At 42.4% G+C, this 24,731-nt stretch overlaps 2 protein-coding genes across 4 annotated transcripts; both read right to left on the bottom strand.

Annotated features, from left to right (window-relative positions):
- Nucleotides 1–105: 105 nt before the first annotated feature.
- LOC133534206 (protein Jumonji-like) lies at nt 106–7,033 on the bottom strand. 2 transcript variants are annotated; one of them, XR_009801996.1, is made up of 4 exons: nt 6,134–7,033; nt 5,258–5,419; nt 2,276–4,699; nt 106–795 (listed from the first exon to the last, which is right to left on the bottom strand). XR_009801996.1 is itself a non-coding variant. In XM_061873299.1 (3 exons), exons 1-3 carry the CDS (start codon nt 6,317–6,319, stop codon nt 4,571–4,573), a joined length of 477 nt encoding a protein of 158 aa, XP_061729283.1. In that variant the 5' UTR covers nt 6,320–7,033; the 3' UTR covers nt 106–4,570. The 2 variants fall into 2 exon arrangements, 1 of the variants encoding a protein (XP_061729283.1); XM_061873299.1 differs by having other exon boundaries at nt 106–4,699.
- LOC133534204 (protein Jumonji-like) lies at nt 7,029–24,731 on the bottom strand. Of its 2 annotated transcripts, XM_061873296.1 has the most exons (7): nt 24,415–24,731; nt 22,376–22,612; nt 21,412–21,607; nt 20,671–20,900; nt 16,153–16,264; nt 15,271–15,365; nt 7,029–8,541 (listed from the first exon to the last, which is right to left on the bottom strand). In XM_061873296.1, exons 1-7 carry the CDS (start codon nt 24,721–24,723, stop codon nt 8,272–8,274), a joined length of 1,449 nt encoding a protein of 482 aa, XP_061729280.1. In that variant the 5' UTR covers nt 24,724–24,731; the 3' UTR covers nt 7,029–8,271. The 2 variants fall into 2 exon arrangements, with proteins under 2 accessions (XP_061729280.1, XP_061729281.1); XM_061873297.1 differs by lacking the exons at nt 15,271–15,365; nt 16,153–16,264.

Raw genomic sequence — 24,731 nt, 5'->3', positions numbered from 1 at the left:
TTAATTTAAACAAAAAGTATTATTTTCTAAATATTCTTCAAACGCACGTTTGTTAAAATCATCAAAAATAAGGTATGTCCCCCCCCCCGGTCACATTTTTGTACCCCTCCCTCCCCCTCGTGTGATGTTATTAATAGAGGACCCCTCTTTTACAAATTACCATTATAAATGAAAACTAAATTAATTTCATTTAAACAAAAAGTATTATTTTCTAAATATTCAAAACGCACGTTTGTTAAAATCATCAAAAATAAGGTACCTGCTCCAAATAAGGCCCGTTTTTATTTTGCTTATATTTTACGTGAACTTGTAGTTTTGTCTATGACACTAGCGAATACGGACGCAAAATTCACACTTATGGTCTGTCAAGCAATTTCAGTCAGTAGAAAAAAAGTGGCATATTTAAAAAATGTATGCGCGAAATGTTATCGTCCCATAGACAATTTGAAATCCGCGCTTTTTTCTATTAACGAACTTGTTTGACTGATTTCACAATAGCAAACCATTTTGGAAGTAGGCCAGTTTAAGTACCCTTTGGCGTAGGTACCTTATGCGGTGCGCAGTTTAAAAAAATGGCAACGTTATCTCCCGGCTTGTAAGATGGGAGGCTGACGATACAAACTACATCCCGAATCCCGCGGGATCGGAATCCCACAACAAGTGGGACTAAATGCGCGGGATCCCGGAATCGTAAGCCCTATTCGGCCTGGAAACATCAGTGAAGGGGCTCCGGCCGTTCCTGTCGACGGCTGCAGTGTGCTCCTGAGGCATTTTGAGTGGATGCACTGGTTTCGTCTAAAAGAAAATATCGCAATTTTTTTAAATAGACATAATTTTAACAAGCTTTTATTTACTTTCACCTGACCGTTGTCTGTAAACAAATCTTGCAAGTTAAATTTGACCAACTTCCCGGTTTCCGATTGAGCTGAAATTTTGCATACATATGTAACTCGGGTGACAATGCAATATTATGGTACCATCGAGCTGATCTGATGATGGAGACAAGAGGTGGACATAGGAACTCTGTGATAAAACAACGCAACCTAATTTGGGGTTTTTAGAAAAGGCTCGATATTATCGAATTAGTTCGTACAAAATTTCACTTACCCCCCTCGTTGCACAATGTACTATTGGGAGAATCAACTTTTTACGTCACTCGTTGCCATGGTTACGATTAGTTGTCCAGGGGACAAAAGTTCATTGAAATACTGATTCTATGGTACTTAAATGTATTAAACTTGCGTTTTTGTGGTCGTTATAACCAATGTCCATAATGGGCCCCCTACTAAGCATGTTAATAGAACGGCATACAACGTCTCTTCAAACAAACTGTGCCACTGTTGTCCCTTGGACAACGGGACAGAATAACAAAACAAAAAAAGTTGATTCAGCCTATTACTAATGACTTCACTTTAGACTGAGAATTGAAGAGGGTTACATAACATGTATAAAAAACACACCTAGCTATCTCGGATTTGTCTCAAAATTGAAATCTTTCTTAATCCAGAAGGTCTACTTTTCCGTAACTGGACTTCTGACTGAATAGCTTTAAAAAACCAATAAATTTTTGACATGAATTAATATTGATATTTTATTTCTTATTTCTACAGATTTTTATTATTTACTCCTTACCTGTGTTATTATTAGGCACAATTTATTGTTTTATGTTAATAAAATAATAATAATTCAGCCTATATACGTCCCACTGCTGGGCACAGGCCTCCTCTCATACGCGAGAGGGCTCGGGCTATAGTCCCCACGCTAGCCCAATGCGGATTGGGGACTTCACATACACCTTTGAATTTCTTCGCAGATGTATGCAGGTTTCCTCAAGATGATTTCCTTCACCGAAAAGCAAATTAACTAAGTCCCACAGTAAGCTCAATAAGGCTTGTGTTGAAGGTACTTAGACAACGATATATATAATATATAAATATTTATAAATACTATTTAAAAATGATATTTCGTACATAAGGAAGCGGTGGTGGCCGAGTGGATATGACGTCCGACTTTCAATCCGGAGGTCGCGGGTTCAAATCCTGGCTCGTACCAATGAGTTTTTCGGAATTTGTGTAGTAATGTCCTATAATATTAAAAAAAAAAATGACAATGTATGCTTTTTTTTTATACTACGTCGGTGGCAAACAAGCATACGGCCTGCCTGATGGTAAGCAGTCTCCGTGGCCTATGTACACCTGCAACTCCAGAGGAGTTACATGCGCGTTGCCGACCCTAACCCCACCCCCCTCGTAAAATAAATGTGAATATGACTGACCTCTACTCGGGGTCCGCGTGGGCGCTCTGGTCGCCGGCGGTGCGCGCGTCGAGCCGCTCCAGCATCTCCTCGAGCGCGGGCGTGGTGAACGACGAGAGGAACTCGAGCGTGTGCAGATCCACGTTCTTGTGCTTCCTGGTCTCCAGCAGGCGGAGCGCGTGCTCGGGGCACACGGCGGACTTGCGGCCCGTGAGCCCGGTCACCTATACAATAATAGTTATTTTCATCACACTTGCTCGAAAAAGATCTTATTTCATATATAGTCCTCCTCATCGATTTCGATGACGGCGACCTCAGCAATTACGGATTACGCCGATTATGGGCCCTAATGTGGCTGGCCAGGCCGAACTTGGTCTTAAAGACTCTTTTACAGGTGTTACAATAGAGTTGGCCAGACGCGTTGTATGTATACGTGTAAGAGGGCTTCGGTCTCTCTTTACGTTGTTGGCGTTTGGTATCTAAGGCATTGAGGCGGTTTTCCTCAAACGATTTGATGTGGTTAAAAATGGTGGACCGCCAAGATGCTCTGTCTGCAGCAAGCTCCTCCCAGCGCTCAGGGTTGATGTTGCAAGCATTCAGGTGTCGTTTGAGCACGTCCTTGTAACGCAGATGCTGACCGCCGTGCTTGCGTTTGCCTTCCACCAATTCAGAGTAGAATACGGTTTTGGGCAACCGGCGGTCATCCATACGGAGGACATGTCCACACCACCCTAGCTGTCGCTGCATTAGTAGAGCCTCCATACCATAGAGGCCAGAACGACGCAGGATTTCAGAATGATGGATTGTGAAGAAAAAGCTATAACTCCCTAGCGTAATATGGTAATTTTCGCACTAGTGCTATAAAGTAGCTCCGGGGGTAAGAATATTGCAAACTCGAGTCTTAGATTATCACCCTCGTGTCCAAAATTTCACTTTCCCCCCTCGTTGCACAATGTACTATTACAGTACACATGCTGCTACTTTTCCGCACTAGTGCGTAAATTAACACATTATGTAACTATGTCGAAAAGTTAAAGGGTTGTAATCGTAGTTATGGTAACTGCTACATAATAAAAGGCATTAAAATACGCGAGTGTGGGTTTAAGAAACGAACGAAGTGAGTTTCTTAAAAAGATCACACGAGTGTTTTAATGCCTAATTATGTACAGTTACGTACACTATTTTATCTACACGCATATTATAAACTTTCTATGAAATATTTACTAACCCAAATAACAGCCAAATATCTGAACACACGTCTATTATCAAGGCGTTAAAAGTGCGTGTTCAGATATTTTTGAGCACCTCGACCGCTCCGATATATCTGATGGCGACTGTACATTACGATACAAGGGCGAAAAATAGGAAATTCTCACATGTATCGTACAACGTTTTACAGTAAATATGGCCCTTTAAACTTTCGACATAGTTACGTAATGTGTTAACAAGACGAGTGTTGTCCTGTACGCGCGGAACTTGAGAAAATGATTATAAGTGCATGGCTATAAGGCCGCGGAATACGTGACCGGCGGTGGCGGGGTGTGATACTGAGAGCTACGTTTAGTGATGTCTAACCTTGGACAGGAACAGGGTGGAGCGGCAGTACTCGCACTCGTCTTGGTAGCGAGTGTTCCACGCGCGGACTACGTGACCGGCGGTGGCGGGGTGTGATACTGAGAGCTACGTTTAGTGATGTCTAACCTTGGACAGGAACTGCGTGTAGCGGTAGAACTCGCACTCGACTTGGTCGCGAGTGTTCCACGCGCGGACTACGTGACCGGCGGTGGCGGGGTGTGATACTGAGAGCTACGTTTAGTGATGTCTAACCTTGGACAGGAACAGGGTGGAGCGGCAGAACTCGCACTCGACTTGGTCGCGAGTGTTCCACGCGCGGACTACGTGACCGGCGGCGGCGGGGGTTGATACTGCGAGCTACGTTTAGTGATGTCTAACCTTGGACAGGAACTGCGTGTAGCGGTAGAACTCGCACTCGACTTGGTCGCGAGTGTTCCACGCGCGGACTACGTGACCGGCGGCGGCGGGGGTTGATACTGCGAACTACGTTTAGTGATTTCTAACCTTGGACAGGAACAGCGTGTAGCGGTAGAACTCGCACTCGTCTTGGTCGCGAGTGTTCCACGCGCGGACTACGTGACCGGCGGTGGCGGGGTGTGATACTGCGAGCTACGTTTAGTGATGTCTAACCTTGGACAGGAACAGGGTGGAGCGGCAGTACTCGCACTCGTCTTGGTCGCGAGTGTTCCACGCGCGGACTACGTGACCGGCGGCGGCGGGGGTTGATACTGCGAGCTACGTTTAGTGATGTCTAACCTTGGACAGGAACAGGGTGGAGCGGCAGTACTCGCACTCGTCTTGGTCGCGAGTGTTCCACGCGCGGAAGTACGACGTGTTGAGCGGCGCCGACGATGGGGGACGTTCTTGCACCTGCAAATAAAATGTCGGAATAAAGAATCAATAATTAATTCAATCATCTCTTAATCCTCCTTTTTTGAAGTCGGTTAAAAATAAAGTTTCCTTTTATCAAAATGTCCTATGTCTTATATCTAAGGTTTCCCTCGATGTCCCATAATGTGGGGACGGCCTGTGTACAATGCAAGCATCGCACATTTCTCGCGTCAGCGTTTAAATTAAATATAATGACTTTATAATAATTGCTGTATTTGCGATTACGCCATACATCGATTTATGAATTAGTTTACGTTTATACGTGCTCCTAGCTAGTACTCATATACCTTGGTTATCAATAAATGCATATACCAAAATCAGTGTTTCCATCAAGACCACAATCAACCATCAAGAATCATATCAGCTCAGATGTACGACCCGTACATCTTTTGGTCCTTCGAACCCATCAGTGACTGTGACAGTGATTTCATCCCATCGGCCTCCCACAAGCGGGTCCCGCCGTGCGGATTGAATCTATATACACTTAGTTTTCTCAGACAGGGCAGGGACGTATTCTGTGCAACACGGGCGCGTTACCTTGAGCCCCTTGTGGTCGAGGGCGCGGCGGTGCTCCAGCTCGGCGCTGAGCAGCGTGGCCAGCACGGAGCACACCTGGTGAGGGGCCGAGGAGTCGGCGCTGCCGTTCAGGAGGAGCTGCTCCAGGGAGAACATGGTCGGCTCGCAGCTGTTGCGCAGCTCCTGTTGCCATAACACGTTATTTTCGTCACACTTGCTCGAAAAAGATCTTATTTCATGCAGGTGTGCTGAAGGACAAAGGCCTATTTTGTTCCCGCGGGAGTTATGGATTGTCAAGAAAAAGCTATAGCTCCCTAGGGAGTTAAAGCTTCTTTTTTAATTATGTCACTTATTCATACAAACCGAGTAGCATAAATGAGTTTTACTCTTAAAATACTAACGTTTATAATTTAACTTTTTTTGTTTATGTTTAAAATTATTTAATTTGATTAATTTAACAGCCGTTTAAAATATGTTTATATAATTTTCAATCGTGGCTGAATGCCGACTATGTCTGTGCCTTCGATGCCTCACCTGCCAAGAAATTACAAAATGGCGGACGAATGTTTGATATATCACCGTATTTAAGAATTATTTGGCTTATAATTTAGTTTTTTCTTCGCAAGTGTGATGAGAAACATTGTGTGTAACTCCGGGGGTAAGAATATTGCAAACTCGGGTGGCTCCAGCCTCCGGCTGTCGGGAATTACCACCCTCGTATCCAAAATTTCACTTACCCCCCTCGTTGCACAATGTATTATTATTTCATGCAGGTGTACCGAAGGACAAAGGGCTATATTGTTCCCATGGGAGTTATGGATTGTGAAAAAGAAAAAGATAACTCCCTATTTTTTTTTATTATGTCATTCCCTTTAAATAGCAACAAAAAAAACTCACTTGAAACAGTTTAAACACATCCGTCAGCCAAGCGTTTGATGCAAAGTATACACTCTCCGATATCCCGAACCCAGTAGTTATTGAGCAGGAATGGGCTTCGGGGAACACCAGGACATATTCCCCGGGCCGCTGCAGCAGCCTTGACAGCTTCACTCCATGCTCGCTGAGGATGTTGGGTGGCACCATGGTGATCTCGGAGGCCAGCCAGATGGACTTGTTCTGACAGTAGGCGGGGCACAGTGTTTCTACTGCGCGACGGAAATTTGCGCTTTCGTCGCGAGGGATGCCGTACCTGGAATAAAGCCATGTGGAGACTGGTCTGCTTCAACTTCAACATTTATTCAGCAAATAGGCCACAAGGGCACTTTTACACGTCAACATGGAATTTACATACAAACAAAAACAAGCACATCAACAATTAAGTATAAAATACAATTACAAAAAAATTACTAAAATAATAATAATAAAAAAAAGGGATACAAAAAAAAACTGAAATTATCCAGAGGTGTAAATATCTCTAAATGTCAGAACTAAATGACTTTTATCAAATTAGTCTTAGAGAGACACCTCATTCGGTTCTCGTATGTTTCTTTTATCCTGATGAATGTTTTAATTATACTGAATTTTTGACTCTTAGAGACTCTTTACATCTCTAAGGATAATTTGATAAAAATCATTTAGTTCTGACATTTAGAGATATTTACACCTCTAAGTAATTTTAGATTTCTTTTTGTATCTGTTTTTTTTTTTTTTTGTAATTCAACATTTAGAGACTTCATACATCTCTAAGTAATAATAATAGTTTACTTACTTTTTTCTTTAAACAATAATACTTTATTTTGCATTAATATTTTCAATTAATTGTATTTTATAATTGTTGATGTGCTTGTTTTTGTTTGTATGTAAATTCCATGTTGACGTGTAAAAGTGCCCTTGTGGCCTATTTACTGTATAAATGTAAAATTGAAAAATTGTAATCGAAAAGTTATTCATTACTGAATTATGGTCCTTTTTGAGTGCCACGTCGATCTGCAGTGATCTATTTTACCAAAGAGAAATTGAAATAGAGGTGGATTGTCAAAGAAAACTTCGTGGCCACAGTAAATTTACTGAGATCATTCGACACATTATTAAAACCTTTAGAACGCCATTTGACTTAGATCCTTATTTTTTTTAATCATGTGTTAAATTTGTTAAATATCAAAAAGTGGCGCCATCTTACTGGGCACAACCACGTATTTAAGTAAACAAAATCTACCCTCAAATGTCTCCTTAAGTTGAGGGTATATGAAAACATTACATGATCAAATAATGTAGGTTAAAGTCAGATTGTTCAGTGACAGATCCAGGCGGTTTTGTATTTGGTTGGTTAACCAATAAATGTTATAACTACCCGAAAATTTAGACATTGTAGTAGTAGTAGTAAACACTTTATTGCACAAAACAAGTACATAACTCAGAAAAAATACGGTAAATGTGTACAAAGGCGAACTTATCCTTTTAAGGGATCTCTTCCAGCTAACCTTTAAGTGAGAGAGATACATAAGAAATGGTAGTCAAACTAAAACAATATGTACATGACGGCAAGGCTAAAGAAGTAACTAATCCTACAAACGTAACTAAATACTACACGATGCATTAAGTGCAAAGGCATATATATATATATATATATATAAAACTACATATTTATAAACATATTAATACATACCTAACATACACATTAATAAATAGTAAATATGACATATTGAGAAAAATTATAGAAAGTAAAATAGAAGGTAAAAGAGGTAAGGGAAGACCTAGAACAACATGGAGTAAAAATATTTGGGATTGGACCGGTACCAAGAACGCCGCCACTCTTTCTAGAACGGCAAAGATTAGAGAAAACTTTCGCATGATGATCGCCGACATCCGATAGGATATGGCACCATAAGAAGAAGACATACCTAACTACATATATAAATAAATACATACAAATATTTTAAAATATGTAACCTACCTACGTTTCTTCCAATTGAAATTAATTTTGATTAGAATAGTTAGGTTACTTTTATTTAAATACCTAAAGATACAAAGTATATATGGCAGTCACTACCTACTATAGTTGATACAGAATAAGAATATTTTATTTGCTATAAACATTACCACGCGCACGCACGCACGCACGCACGCACGCACGCACACACACACACACGCACACAAACACACACACACACACACACACACACACACAAGTGCACGCACCATATCTTCTCGGCCCCGCTGTGCATGTACTCGGTCCAGGGCAGGCCGTGGGGGTCGCGGTGCCAGCACGAGGTGCTGAACAGCATGCTGAGGTGGAGCGTGGGCACAGTCACGCCCAGCACTGGGCCGAGGTAGCGGAGCACGTTGTTCGGGTTCCGCGCCAGGACCTGTGAGGAGGTCGAGGGTTCGAATGCTGACACTGCCAGGAACCCACCAGGTGGGCGCTCGTGAACTGATGCCGGACAACCCGCTGGGCTAGTCTTTATACAGAGCTACAGACCCCCGTCTACGCCAAAGAGCCCACCTAGCGAGCGCACATCGTCACGGCTATATCGCCCGGACACCAGCAGAGAAGATTTATTTATTATAATTGAAGTAAACACAAAGACAGCTGGATATAGACTGATTTATTATTTTTAAAAACCTACCCACACCAATACATATTTATGAATATACTACATCTCCCTCTTAATGAATTGTTGAAGTAATCCAATTATTACAAGTTTTAACCGATTTGGATTACAGTAATTATAAGTTATTGTAACTCCTTACAGTATATAATTATAGCTAGTACATTTCATGAAGAGCCTTGATTTTCACTTTTATTATTATGTTATCAAAGTCTAATTTCGCTAGACAGCTTACCTTCGTGAGATGCAGTATCTATAATCTTAATCTTACATATTGGCCGCACAGTTATGAACATAACATACTAATTTATAATGTTTATCCTTCCTATCCTTGTGAATTATTGTTGTGATCATACGTATGCCTAAACTTAATTGCAAACTTGTGTTAAAATAACAAAGCAAGGAATAAATGAAATGAAATTAATTAAAAACAGTTAGATATTTTTAAATTTGCTTGTATCAGGTCCAACTTAACATTAAGATTATTTGTTTAGGTACATACTTTAACTATTACATTCAATAATCGTTCATATATAAAAGTTCTCATATACATAAGGTTTATTTTTGCTAACACGAGGAACTGCAATTACGATATACATGATTGACATAGGTAAATATGTAATATACCTATTTTATATATATTTAACATGGGTTATTATTGCTTTAACTTTTTTCTGGCCTCTATAGCAGCAGCCCTCGGCAAGCGTTGATAGCTATTTTCATTACGCCCTGAGACAACAGGCTGACCGGTCTGAGAACGCGTATCCTGAACCGCGGTGTCGGGGGCCGTATCGAGTGACTCTCCTACGTCGTCGTAAACCCTGTCATCGCTTGAACACCCTGCATCTTCACCGTCCAATATCTCGTGATGAGATGATGCGTGAGATGCAATCTCGGGTTCCAGCTTAATCAGATGCCGCCTATTTCTTCGGTAACGCTTGCCTGAGGCATCCGTTACGAAGTACGATCGCGGCTGTGACGCCCGGCCCGTGACCCGCGCCGCGCGCCTCCGGCCGCCACTGCCGTCTAGTGCGATGACGTCATCACCCGGCTGCAGCTCCGGCAGCGCTCGCGCCCGCTCGTCGTGCCATTGTTTACTCCGCGCCTGATTACGCACTATGTTATCATAATTTATTTATTTATTTATTTAATCTTTATTGCACAAAAGAAAACAATCTTATAGTACAAAAGGCGGACTTAATGCCACGAGGCATTCTCTACCAGTCAACCTTAAGGCTAAGCAGAGAGATTGAGAGCGGTGCTACAATTACAATAGCAAAACAAATCAAGCAAAAATACATGAAATAACATATACATACAAACATAATACACACATACATATATAAATAAATATGTAGATATATATACATATATATAAATAAAGACGAAACATCTGAAGCTAATAAATAAATACATTAAGAATCTTTCATTCTGCTAGCAAAGAAAGCACGTAATGATTTTTTGAAAGCGAACTTATTTGGCGCATTTTTGATGTAAAAAGGAAGTCCATTCCAAAGACGCGCCACCTGCACGGTGAACGAATTTGACATGAACCCAGTCCGGTGAAGAGGGATGGACAGAGACATATTGCCAGAAGAGCGAAGTTGACGGTCGCGGGTAACGCCATAATATTGAAAGAAGGATTTGAGGTATTCAGGAGAATGTGGATCGTTAAGCACAGAAAAAAGAGTGGAAAGCAAGCGAATATTGCGTCGTTGACGAATGGGAAGCCAGCCAAGTTGTGCGCGAAAAGAAGAAACGTGATCATATTTGCGGAGGCAAAAAACGAAGCGAATGCAGTTATTAAGCAGGCGGTCCAATTTATCGAGCAACTCTTCGTTTAAGTCCGGATAACACACATCACCATAATCAATAATGGGCAGTATAAGGGTGTTAATTAGCCGTGTTAATCGACCGTGTTGTCCCTATCCGGTACTAATTTATCCTCATGAATTGGTAATCGCGTATTTAATCTCCTACCCATTAGCAGTTGTGCAGGACTAGCGATTCCATCCCGCGGCGTGGCTCTAAAATTCAATAAACCTAAATAAAAGTCTGAACCCGTGTCCAATGATTTTTTTAAGATCATTTTCATTGTCCTTACCGCTCGTTCGCTGCGACCGTTTGATTGAGCGTAGTTGGGAGATGACGTGGAGTGCCTAAAGTCCCAGACTTCTGCAAATTTCTTGAATTCCCTCGACGCATAGGCTGGGCCGTTATCTGAAATGAGCTCCACTGGAATTCCGTGTCGGGCAAATTGATCCTTTAGTGCTAGCACTACAGCGGCTGAATTTATAGATCTTAAGGGACATACCTCGACAAAGTTTGAAAAGTAGTCGACTAAGAGCAAGTAGTTTTTACTCTTGTACTCAAAAATATCCGAACCAACTTTGGCCCATGGTATGCCCGGTATGAGGTGCGGCACCATCGGCTCCCGCTGCGGCGCGGGCGCGTGCTGCGCGCAGGTGCGGCAGCGGCGCACGGCGCGCTCGACGTCACGCGACATGCCCGGCCACCACATTACCTCCCTGGCGCGCCGCTTGCACCGGTCTATGCCGAGGTGGCCTTCGTGCACCCGCGACACCATCTCTGTTCGGAGTCCGGTCGGAATATACACCAGATTATTCTTGAATAAGACGCCGTCTGTGTATTCAAAGCATTCCCTGCCGTCCCATAATGCTCGCACACATTCATCAGACTCGTGTTTTGAGGTTGGCCACCCGTTTTTGATGTAATTTATTAAAACTTGACATACCTTGTCCTTGCAAGTGACTTGTCTTATTGTATCCATCTTGTTATCACTTATGCGCACCGACCGCAACAAGAAACAGGTTTGATCGTCAACTTCCTGTGAGATCTTATCGCTCATTAAGTCTGGAAGGGCCGCACGTGACAAAGTATCCGCGATGAACATGTACTTTCCGGGTTTGTATACAACAGAAAAATCATACCTCTGAACACGCAACATCATACGCTGCAACCGAGCCGGTACAGCATCCAGGGATTTCTTAAACAGCGCTTCCAAGGGTTTGTGGTCCGTTTCAACTACCACGTCTGATTTCCCGTATACATACTGATGGAACCTCTCGAGAGCAAAAACAATCGCCAACATCTCCTTCTCGATCTGCGCGTAGCGTTGCTGCGTGTCGGTGAGCGTGGCAGAAGCAAACTCAACCGGACGCTCCTGTTGCAGGACAACAGCTCCTAGGGCCTGGCTACTCGCATCTACGGAAAGCACGCAGGGACGATCCGGCGCGAACAGCGCCAGCACCGGCGCCTCACACAGCGCCTGCTTCAACGCGCGCACCACGTGCTCCTCGCACTCGCCCCAGCACCACTCACTGTCTTTTTTAAGGAGGTTTCTAAGTGGAGCTACTTGTTCCGAATAACAAGGAATGAACTTGGCAACATAATTGATCATACCTAGAAACCTTTCTAGAGAGTGCCTGTCACTAGGGCTCGGCATTTCTTTAATAGCCTTTAATTTTTTGTCATCGATTTTAATCCCTTCCGAATTAAAAGTATGACCTAAATATGTTACCTCACTCACACAAAATTCACACTTTTCCTTATTAAATTTTATACCTACTTGTCTCGCTCTTTCAAGCAAACTTCGTAACCGACTGTCATGCTCTTCCTCCGTGGCTCCCCAGACGATAACGTCATCGACGAACGAATCGACACCTTCGAGGTCCTCCAGCAGCTGTCTTATTTTACTGTGAAACACCTCAGAAGCCGAATTAATTCCATATGGTAAGCGTAAAAATTGATACCTACCATATGGCGTGCCAAATGTGCACAGATCGGCACTGTCATCGTCTAACTGGATCATCCAGAACCCGGACCTGGCATCTAACTTACTGAAGTAACGCGCTCCCTTTAACTTTGTCGCTATCTCTGTTACCGTAGGCAACGGGTAGTGCTGACGACGTATAACGCGGTTCAATGGTCGTGGATCGAGGCACACTCGAAAACTCCCATCTTTTTTAGCAACCATAACTATAGCATTTACCCACGAGGTGGGGTGCGTAACCTTACGTATGACACCTAAACTCTCCATGCGAGTCAACTCGGTCAACAACTGATCCCTGACACCTAACGGTATTTTGCGTACAGGACAAATGCATGGACACGCGTCGCTTTCAATAGGTATCTTATACTGACCTGGAAGTTTACCTAGGCCACTGAACAAATCAGTAAAGTCGTCAACGTTTAGCGAATAGACACGTTTTACTAGGCCTAATTCTCTCAGAGCGTATTTTCCAAGAATACTTTGATATTCCCCCTCCGCTATAATAAATTTCAACATAAATTCCTGTTGTTTGTATATGCATTTAATAATACACGAGCCTATAAAGGGAATATAATTGCGACAATATGATTGCGCTTTTATATTGTCGGCGCTTATATCCGAGAGACTAAAGCCTAATTTCACAAAATTAGATTTAGATATTACATTGAGATCTGCACCAGTGTCCAGTTTAAATTTATGTCTTACTAATCTATCTGAACAAAGTAACGGTAATGATTCATACCACTCTGAGTCCTCAATGTGATCGACGTTTTTGATAGTGTCCAAATAATACAGGTCGTCGCTGTCCTCCTGTAGTTGATACACTTTGTTCGATTTACGCGCCGGACACACTTTTTTAAAATGACCTCTGTTTCCGCACAAAAAACACTTAACACTTTTAGCCGCGCAACGAGCCCCGCCGTCACAATAGCTTTCAGCACACGATGCACATAATCGCTCCCGAGCGCTCCCGGCCGCTCCCGCGCCGCCGGCTGCCGCGCCAGCGCCGCCGACGCCGCCGCCGGACGCGCGCGCGCCGCCTCCGCGGCCTCCGCGCCAGCCACGACGCACCGACCCACGCCCACAGCCCGAGCGATTCCTCAACGCATCTACCGACATACTCACTGACTCCTTCTTCACGCCTTCGATCTCCCGGTTCTCTTCACTCGTTATTTCACTAGACTGACATATTCGTATAGCTTTTTCTAATGTCAACCCGTCTGTGCGCAAGAGTCTATCCCGTACTACGCTATCCTTAATCCCGCACACGATGCGATCGCGTAGCAAGCCATCTTCGAGTTTATCAAACTCGCACTGTTGACTAATGATTCTCAAAGCGGTTACATATTCATCGATGCCTTCACCCGGCTCTTGACTGCGTGTGAAAAACTTAAATCGCAGCATAATAACATTTGTTTTTGTGCCAAAATGCTGATCAAACTTTTCAATCAACTTATCAATGTCGTCGCGATCCTCCTCTTTATCAAACTTGAACGTTGTGTACACGTCGTATCCCTCGGACCCGATAAGATTTATTAATAAACTCGCTTGTACATCCGAAGGTTCCTTGTATACACCAGATGCCTTTAAAAACACTTTAAACTGCTTTAACCATTTGCGCCATGAATCAGCACGATTCGCCGGGCCGCCTTCTAAAGCTAATTCCGTAGGAGGACGCGCGTGCTCCATTGTTAAAAACACGTATTTACTAACAGTGCACTTGTATTAATGTTAAAAGTTCACCGCACGACACTTAATAATGTAATTTATTCGATATTTCCGAGCACCGCTGCCACCATGAAGTAAACACAAAGACAGCTGGATATAGACTGATTTATTATTTTTAAAAACCTACCCACACCAATACATATTTATGAATATACTACAATAATATTATTTACTCCGATATGCTCGGAAATGTTCACCTTATTGTACTCAAATAAAAAAAAAACAGTATTGTCGTGTTTTAGCGGACGGCATACAGCCAATTAATATAGCCGCGGGCCGCGTCTACACGACCCGGTCAGCGTCATTTCAAGATATAGGATAGAGTCGTGTAAGACCGACGTGTATGATCGTGCGAATACTGCTTAATAAAATCAAAGACTATATAACTTTTATATTTTTTTAAGGATCTCATGCGTGCAAATACAGCTTATATTGCACAATTATATTGAATGAGCGAATATTGAATGGTACTGAATGGCAGAATAGTTGTGCCTTTAACTTTAAAAAAATAATTAAAGAGCGAAATTGATTTTAACGTTTTTGATGTGAAGGCTCGATTTGAGTGCTGGTTCATGTTTAAATTATGATTATTTTACCTGATTTCCTCGCATGTTTGGAGAAAAGCACTATATATGCCTCGGCAGGAACAGCAATTCGTGGATTCGTCTTCTTTGTCGGACTCCGCTTCGCGTCGTCCGACAAAATCAAATCTCATCCACGAATTGCTCTTTCCCGGCCTCTGCAATAATGTACTATTATAGACATGCAACAAGTTTTTAATATCATAAATTACGAACTGGAAACTAACTTCTGTATATTTTGAAACCTATATAATGGTGTGGTGTAAAACCAATTAATACGTAAAGTAACACGAAGAATTTTAATAATTGCTTTATAGTCTCGATTAATATTAGTTGTCTGTTGATATAAAAGTACAGTCAGCGATATTTTTTTTAGAAACCTACCTTGAGATTCCAGGGGTGCGCGCCGTAGTCGGCCTGCGGGTCCTTCGGGAAACCATAACCCTCCTCTCCCGTGTCTATGGACGCCGTGTTGGCCACTGAACAAAAAAACATAAATATATTAAATTATTAACAAACTAATGAAACACTACCCATTAATGCGTTTGAGGCATCTACCGGGTGTTTCCTGTAACACGAGCAAATAATTAAACCATATATTGTACTCCTAAAACGATATAACTTTTGATTAACAACTTTTAAAACAATATAGATCAATTAATTGCTTTTGGTAACTGTAGTTACCAACTGTCACCCTTATTATATTATAATAATAGAGGTCACTGAAAAATATGAAGTCGATAAATTGACATGAATGTAATTTGTAATCGTATGTTGCATAAATAAATAAATCTATATCTTATACCTTTAAACGAGCAATTCTTGTATATATATATATTTCCGGGATCTCGGAAACGGCTCTAACAATTTTGCTGAAATTTGGTATATGGGGGTTTTTGGGGGTATACAATCTATCTAGATTAGTCTTATGTTTGGGAAAACGCGTGTTTTCGAGTTTTCATGCGTTTTTCTTTCGACGCAGAATATGGTCGCTAATTTCGTGTTGCCGGCCACTGTCCGTCTGGTTCAGCGGGTTACGACGCGGACTGCTAAACGAGTGTTACGGGTTCGAATGTCGCCCGGTGACTAACTTTTTTCTTTATATGTTCAAATTTATATATTTTTTTTTAATTTTTATTGTTTTAGACAAGTTTAATTTAGTAAAAAAAATAGTTAAGATTACCACCTATACACCACCATATTACAATAAATAGTTATAACCGAGCAAAGCTCGGTCGCCCAGGTACTATAAATCTAAATGTATACCGATGTGCTCGGTGCCAAGCAGCACGGCGCGCCAGTACGCCTTCTCGACGTCGACGGCGCCCGGCGGCTGCTTGGACGGGTCGAAGTGCGCGTCCATGAGCGACGTCGCGATCTGAAATATGATCACATTATTTATTTTACAGTACATATGGGGCTACTTTATAGCACTAGTGCGAGAAGTAGCATATTACGTTACTGTGTCGAACATTTAAAGGGCCATATGTACTGTAAAACGTTGTACGATACATGTGCGAATAGGTAATTCGCAACTCGTGTCGATTTAAAACACTCCCTTCGGTCGTGTTTTAATTTATCGCCACTCGTTTCGAATTTCCTATTTTTCGCACTTGTATCGTAATGTACTATTTCATCACACTTGCTCGAAAGAGATCTTATTTCATGCAGGTGTGCTGAAGGACAAAGGCTTATTTTATTCCCGCGGGAGTTATGTATTGTGAAAAAAAGCTACAACTCCCTAGGGAGTTATAGATTTTTTATTTAATTATGTCACTTATTCAAACAAACAGAGTAGCATAAATGAGTTTTACTTTTAAAATACTGACGTTTATAATTTAACATTTTTGTTTATGTTTAAAATTATTTAATTTTTATTAATTTAACAGCCGTTTAAAATATTTTTACATAATTTTCAATTGTGGCTGAATGCCGAATAGGTCTGTGCCTCACCTGTCAAGAAATTATAAAATGGCGGACGAATGTTTGATATGTCACCGTATTTAAGAATTATTTCGCTTAAAATTTAGTTTTTTCTTCGCAAGTGTGATGAAAAACATTGTGTGTAACTCCGAGGGTAAGAATATTGCAAACTCGGGTCTTAAATTCCCTCGTATCCAAAATTTCACTTACCCCCTAGTTGCACAATGTACTATTAATCTCTCCTAATCGGAAAGTTCACCTTTCATAGGCTAATAGCCGGGTGGAAAATTGCATTTCCCACCCTAGGGTGGAAAGTATTTTTTTAAAATTTGTAATTCGAGCAACGGCTAACAGCCATATAAGCCATATTATTCAGCTCTCAAATTAGCTTCCGCATTTTCCTACAAAGTATTATCGAAATTAAATGTCAATTGCATTATCAAAAAAATACACTACTTGTATTTTATATTTAAATGTATGAAATAAACATAAATATTTGTTAATAAATCAATATGAATGTTTAAAATATTATCATTACATTACATTCATTCATTCAGTTTCACTTTTTTAAGGCGCGTATTCATGAAGGCCGTTTCAGACACATCCCAATTTAAGATCGGATTGTCTATGGTTTTAGATTTTTTCCGATCAAAATGTAAATGGCGCCAATTTCAGTCATAACTCATAACCTACATTTCTTGTTTGTGTTTGACTTTCCTCATAGTCGAAATGAAAAGTAGAGTGTTTAACTCGGGTAAAAGTAACCATCTCACCCTCGAAAATATCTCGGGTGATATGGTTCACTTTCCACACACTGTTTAACAATCTACTGTTTTTATTCTATTGTATTATGGCAACAAAGAGTCATTACGTCAAAAGATATAACATCCTACTCAATCAGTGTATCTTTTCTACAGTGAAGACCGTATCCGTTTTGAATGATTATTACCATACATAGAAGTTATTGTGGCAAAATAAAGTGATTGACAAAATCAAATATCGACATTTCTATTATCGATGTTACCTTAGCGTTATTAGTTATTTGTGTCCCAAGGGAGGAAAAGTAGGAAATTGCGTGCCGCGTGTAAAATTGTTACCCGAGCCGAAGGCGTGGGTGACAAACACGCGGGATGGAATGTCCTACGTTTCCTGCCGTGGTGCGCATACTATTGTTCTGCTAGACGGAGGCGGAAAGCGGCAACTTCGTTTAGCGCAGCGGGAGCAAAGTCCGCCCGGAGGGCAGAAAATATATTTTAAACATTGTATAAAAAGATAGCTACCGCAAAATACACAGCACGTTCGATATCTTCTTTGATACAGCCAATTGGTAGTTTCTTATTTTTTGGCACAGTATTCTACATTTAACGTTTTTATTTTTAAATACTTAATATATGTATTAAAGAAATTATGGTCCGATTTATAATTGATTTGCATTCTTGAAATTATTAATCTATGACTGACTTATCTATAACATATTTGTCGATGTTTCATTTTCTCAAGCACTCGTTTTTGCCACAATAAGTTCTATGTCTGATTATTATTGAAAAATACCTCAGGATTCTCGCTAATATAAGAACCCCCGATAATTGCAGACGGTCCCATAAGAAATGTATGTATGTAAACACTTTTTTCAAATTTGTTAACAATTTGAATAATGGGGTCCCAGCGCGCACAAGCGAAACGTCTGGTTGACGTAATTGGTGAGGTGGCCGAAGAGCTGGCGGCTTCCTCGCACAACTTATCAGTATTGCGATACAACGAGGAAATGCCACCAGCATCCTAGGTACAATGCCTCAAGGGCCTATTTTAGATTTAAGCTAGTTATAGTAATCCTCTGTATATATCCATTATGTATTTTGTTAAAAATATTTAATAGTAAACTGTTTTTATTATTACAGGTCTGTTAACTAAAGCTGGCGCGATCAACACATTTACACATTGCGCTTGTGTAGTGTCTGTGAATAAGCGCGCGGCGTGACGTCGCACTGCATACGCAACATGAAATGTCTGCCCGTCTCTCTCGCGCGCGGTCTATCTTATGAGCGTGAAGGAGACAGTTATTGTTTTTCTTTTGCTACTGTTTATAAATACAGCATGATGTTATTGTAAATGTTAGTGTCAGTCAGTCACGTGTGATCGACGCGCGGCGCTGTGTTGTATTTGGAGGTTTATTTTTAAACATGCTGTATAGTGAAATTGCATAAGTGTGAGTACTGTGAACGCGCCAGCTTTAGTTAACAGACCTGTATTTTCATTTATATTAGTTAAAAAAATAGTTCGATTATGTACTAACTATCGATTTTTTTGGGTGTGTTTATTTGTCCTCAGTCCCATGTAGCGCACCAGCTGAGTTCCCACATTTTCCCCTTCGTCATCAGATTCTGACTTACCTTCTTGAATGTGACGAGGTTCATGGACCGCCCCTGCACTATGCAGTCCTCAGCGTCATGTAGCGCACCAGCTGAGTTCCCACATTTTTCTCTTCGTCGTCAGATTCTGACTTACCTTCTTGAATGTGACGAGGTTCATGGTCCGCCCCTGCACTATGCAGTCCTCAGCCTCATGTAGCGCACCAGCTGTGTTGCCATCTTCCACTTCGTCGACAGATTCTGACTTACTTTTTTGAATGTGACGAGTTTCATGGTCCGCCCCTGCACTATGCAGTCCTCAGCCTCATGTAGCGCACCAGCTGTGTTGCCATCTTCCCCTTCTTCGTCAGTTTCTGACTTACCTTCTTGAATGTGACGAGGTTCATAGACCGCCCCTGCACTATGCAGTCCTCAGCGTCATGTAGCGCACCAGCTGTGTTGCCATCTTCCCCCTCGTCGTCACTTTCTGACTTACCTTCTTGAATGTGACGAGGTTCATGGACCGCCCCTGCACTATGCAGTCCTCAGCCTCATGTAGCGCACCAGCTGTGTTGCCATCTTCCCCTTCGTCGTCACTTTCTGACTTACCTTCTTGAATGTGACGAGGTTCATAGACCGCCCCTGCACTATGCAGTCCTCAGCGTCATGTAGCGCACCAGCTGTGTTGCCATCTTCCCCTTCGTCGTCACTTTCTGACTTACCTTCTTGAATGTGACGAGGTTCATGGACCGCCCCTGCACTATGCAGTCCTCAGCGTCATGTAGCGCACCAGCTGTGTTGCCATCTTCCCCTTCGTCGTCAGTTTCTGACTTACCTTCTTGAATGTGACGAGGTTCATGGACCGCCCCTGCACTATGCAGTCCTCAGCGTCATGTAGCGCACCAGCTGTGTTGCCATCTTCCACTTCGCCGACAGATTCTGACTTACTTTTTTGAATGTGACGAGGTTCATGGTCCGCCCCTGCACTATGCAGTCCTCAGCCTCATGTAGCGCACCAGCTGTGTTGCCATCTTCCCCTTCTTCGTCAGTTTCTGACTTACCTTCTTGAATGTGACGAGGTTCATGGACCGCCCCTGCACTATGCAGTTCACAGCCTCATGTAGCGCACCAGCTGTGTTGCCATCTTCCCCTTCGTCGTCAGTTTCTGACTTACCTTCTTGAATGTGACGAGATTCATGGTCCGCCCCTGCACTATGCAGTCCTCAGCCTCATGTAGCGCACCAGCTGTGTTGCCATCTTCCACTTCGTCGTCAGATTCTGACTTACCTTCTTGAATGTGACGAGGTTCATGGTCCGCGCCTGCACTATGCAGTCCTCAGCCTCATGTAGCGCACCAGCTGTGTAGCCATCTTCCACTTCGTCGACAGATTCTGACTTACTTTTTTGAATGTGACGAGGTTCATTGTGCGCCCCTGCACTATGCAGTCCTCAGCCTCATGTAGCGCACCAGCTGTGTAGCCATCTTCCACTTCGTCGACAGATTCTGAGTTACTTTTTTGAATGTGACGAGGTTCATTGTGCGCCCCTGCACTATGCAGTCCTCTGCCTCTTGGAGCGCACCAGCTGTGTTTCCATCCTCTCCTTCGTCGTCAGATTCCGACTCGCACTCGGTGCCCAGCATCCGGTTCTGACGCTGGAAGGGATTGCGGGCCCGTTCTAGCATCTTCTGGTACTTGGTGGTCCAGCATTTTTCCACTTCCGCCATTATACTTTGGCGTTCCTCTGTGAATGGAAAAAGAGCTTAAAAATTGCTACTTGCTAATGAAACAGTAGTTTGGGCTCGGTTTAAAGATTATTTTCACCACAATAGGTCGTAAAAGCTCTCTTAATTATTCAAAAACGGATAAGAAAGTTGGATTCTATCCACATGTGTTGCAAAGTAATTTAATTTAAATTTTGCGGTTGTTTTCTTATGTTGGCTGGTAGAATTGACTTTTAAATGATAAATATTTAATGACGTTCACTTTGGATTGATTTCGTATGATGGTTTACAGTTACGAGTAGTATTTTCCTTGCGTTGGTGTGGTGGTAAAGCAAAGTTTGTTTAACACACGTGCCTTGAAACCCTCACAACGCTCTAGATTCGATTTTGAAACCTTCCCATTACTCGGGTATCAATATTAGCACGAGCGGTTAAACACAACCCCCTGGTAAAACAACTACTGTTCTCATACATTCAAGGTTCACATTTTGCATTATATGAAATAAATGATTGATTATCTTAATAACTTACGATCGGACAACGTGGCGTAGGGCAGCAGATATCGCATGTATATGGGGTCCAGCTTGCGCTCCGGGTGCTGCAACTTGGTCAGCTTCATCTCGTCGGCGACGCGGCCCCACCGCTTGCGTTGTATGACGTTGCTGAGACCGCCGTTGCGTTCCACGGCGTGGTATAGCCTGGGGAGGTTCACTTCGCTGCCGTCCAACTAAAACAGTAACAGGTTTTTAATCACACTTGCTCGAAATAGTATTTTATGCAACAGTTGTATAAGAAGGGTCAAAAAAGGCGAGTGGCGTGAGTTACGGAAGTAAAGGAATACGCCACGAGCATTTTTTGCACTATTTATACAACGTTGCATACAATGCTTTTCCTAGGAGTCAAAAACAAAAATAATACTAGAATAATACTAGAATCATATAGGTAAACAAACCAAAAGTATACAGCTAAGATACACGAGCATACCTTCATACGCGCCCGGAACCGAACCCAATGTAGCATACTTTTGGCACACAAGAGGTGGCCTTAAGAACTTTGTGATAAAACAACGCAACCTAAGTGTGTTTGGGGTTCTTAGAATTGTCTATTGTATTAGTTGCCTGTGGAAAAAAAAGTACAGTCAGCGATAAAAGCTTGTACCAAAAATGAAATTTTGCCAAAAGCTTATTTATTTTTATTTACCAACGACGCTCTGGGTCTCCAGGGCAAGGGGGCCCAGCGGCTGTACATCTTGGAGATGTACTGGTATATGACCGTGTCGCTCATGTCTGAAGTCGTCCGGGGGAACTATTCCTAGGAGATACTTGGGTCATGTCGCCTGCGGGTAGAGGGTGTACTCTTTTATACTACGTCGGTGGCAAACAAGCATACGGCCCGCCTGATGGGAAGCAGTCTCCGCAGCCTATGTACGCCTGCAACTCCAGAGGAGTTGCCTTCGAGTTGGATCATGTCGCCTGCGGGTAGAGGGTGTACTCACGAGGGGAGACCGCGCGAACACGACGCTCTGGGTCCGCAGGTGCGCCTTGATGGCAGCCAGCTCCCTGGACACGGGGCCCCAGCGGCTGAACATCTTGGAGATGTACTGGTATATGACCGCGAAGCGGATCGTGTCGCTCATCGTGCATGTTGGTTTGAAGTTTTCAGGGGGAACTATTTTGCAGAGGCCGTATTTTGAGGCCTCGGGGGCGATTTTGTCGTAGTATTTTATCGGATCCTGTAAATAATAAGTTAATAATCATATACACATAATTTCATGATAATAAACATTGTTAAGTGGAGATAAAAACTTAGTTTATTTTGCAAGACGCAATAGAAAAAGTATGACGATTCTCTACAAGTGTTTCTCTGCCCCTAATATTTATTTTAACCGATCTAACATGATTTATTCGAAGGGGGGAAACGAATAATGCTACCATAGCTATCGCGTGGAAACCGGACGGAAGCCGAGGCTCGGGGCGTCCTGTACACTCTTGGCAACGGTCCGTCCTAAGAGAGTTACGAGCGGTCGGGTTGAGCTGGAGCGAGGCCAGAAGACGAGCTGAAGATAGGAAGGCGTGGCGCGAGCTTGTGAAGGCCCTTTACACCTCTGGGGTGCTTTAGGACAACAACAACATGATTATAATGTAAGACTAGGGTAAAAGTTGCGTTACTTAAACTCAATTTTAACTAAGCTTGTGAAAATGTAATATAAAGTTAAGAAACGAATATAAACAGATTAGAGATGCAACGAATATCTAATTACTATTCGGTATCCGGGCAATTTTTTACAATACGGCCGGTTTCCGGATAGTGCGTAGTATCCGGCCGGATTCCGGATAGTGCTGCTTAGTATCCGGCCGGATTCCGGATAGTAATTTAGCACGATATTTATGAATACAATATGCACTAAACACTACTAAATCTTATAAATAACGAAACAAAGTTAATAAATCTGCACTCGCTATGAAAATATTAAATCAATAAAATAAAATAAAATAAAAATCATTTATTTCAGACCTTGGTCCATACAGTGTTAGTACGACTTACTCTAAAAATTATATTAAATTATTATTGAAATAAATTAAACTTACAATATTTTAGGGTTTAAACTTACAATATTTTAGGGTTTAAACTGGAGCCAGTCACATATACTAGTAATAACTACATACACTCATGTGAGCCATGTGTATGTAGCTACCAGTGAGTGTACCCTGGTCCAGTGCACAAGAAGCTGACTGTCAAGCCTGTCAGCTATAATTGCCAGGAGACTGTTGCGGCTGCCCCGCAGGCGCCGCAGCGCGCAAAACACTTACGAAGAAAATTGTAATTTGCGCTATTCAATTCTCGCAGTATGTGAATTTAGTTTACTTATTTATAAACGGCTGCCTATAACTATAAATAAGTTGCAACCTGCATCGAACTTTGAGCAAGCGCGCTATCTAATTTAATTAATTTTTGACCAAACTTTTAGCCGGATATCCGGCTTCCGGATACCGAATATTCGGCGGATCCAGCGGCCGCATATCCGGTATCCGTTGCATTTCTAAAACAGATTTAAATTCTCAGCCTTAGGAAAATACGTAGATCCCGCTAAGACCGTCTCTGCCTTCCCCAAATACGCCTCTTTTCTCCCAGTCCCTTCAGTGACCAAGCTCCTCAGCTCATTAAGAAGTTCTGTTCAGCAGTGGATACAATAAACACTAATACATTACCTCAAACTCCTCAGCCGTAGGATAGTACGCGGTTGCTTCAAGCACCGCCCCTGCTTTTTCCTCTAAAGAAGCCTCTTCTCTCCCAGTCCCCTCCGTGGCCAAGCTCCCCAGTTCATTGAGAAGTTCTGTTCAGCAGTGGATACAATAAACACTAATACATTACCTGAAACTCCTCAGCCGTAGGATAGTACGTGGGTGCCTCTAAGACCGTCCCCGCCTTTTCGTCCAAATAAGCCTCCTCCCGCCCAGTCCCCTCCGTGGCCAAGCACCCCAGCTCATTGAGAAGTTCTGTCAGCAGTGGATACAATAAACACTAATATATTACCTCAAACTCCTCAGCCGTAGGATAGTACGTGGGTGCCTCTAAGACCGTCCCCGCCTTTTCGTCCAAATAAGCCTCCTCCCGCCCAGTCCCCTCCGTGGCCAAGCTCCCAAGCTCGTTCTGAAGTTCTGTCGGTAAGGAGTTGAAAATCTTGTTTAACAGCGCTGGACTATTCGTCAGATTATCTATCAAATTCTTCCGCTTCTTATATATATCGTCCTCAGGTACCAAGCTGACACTAAGTACGTTCCCAACTTCTTTTTTTTTTGTATTAATTTTGGCTAGTTGAGAGCTTGTAGGGCATATGTCCATGTATTGTA

Source organism: Cydia pomonella, unplaced genomic scaffold (assembly GCF_033807575.1).
Source record: "Cydia pomonella isolate Wapato2018A unplaced genomic scaffold, ilCydPomo1 PGA_scaffold_69, whole genome shotgun sequence".
Classification (NCBI taxonomy): Eukaryota; Metazoa; Arthropoda; class Insecta; order Lepidoptera; family Tortricidae; genus Cydia; species Cydia pomonella.
The sequence above is the reverse complement of the archived record's forward strand: the minus strand, read 5'-3'. Positions and strand labels throughout refer to the sequence as shown.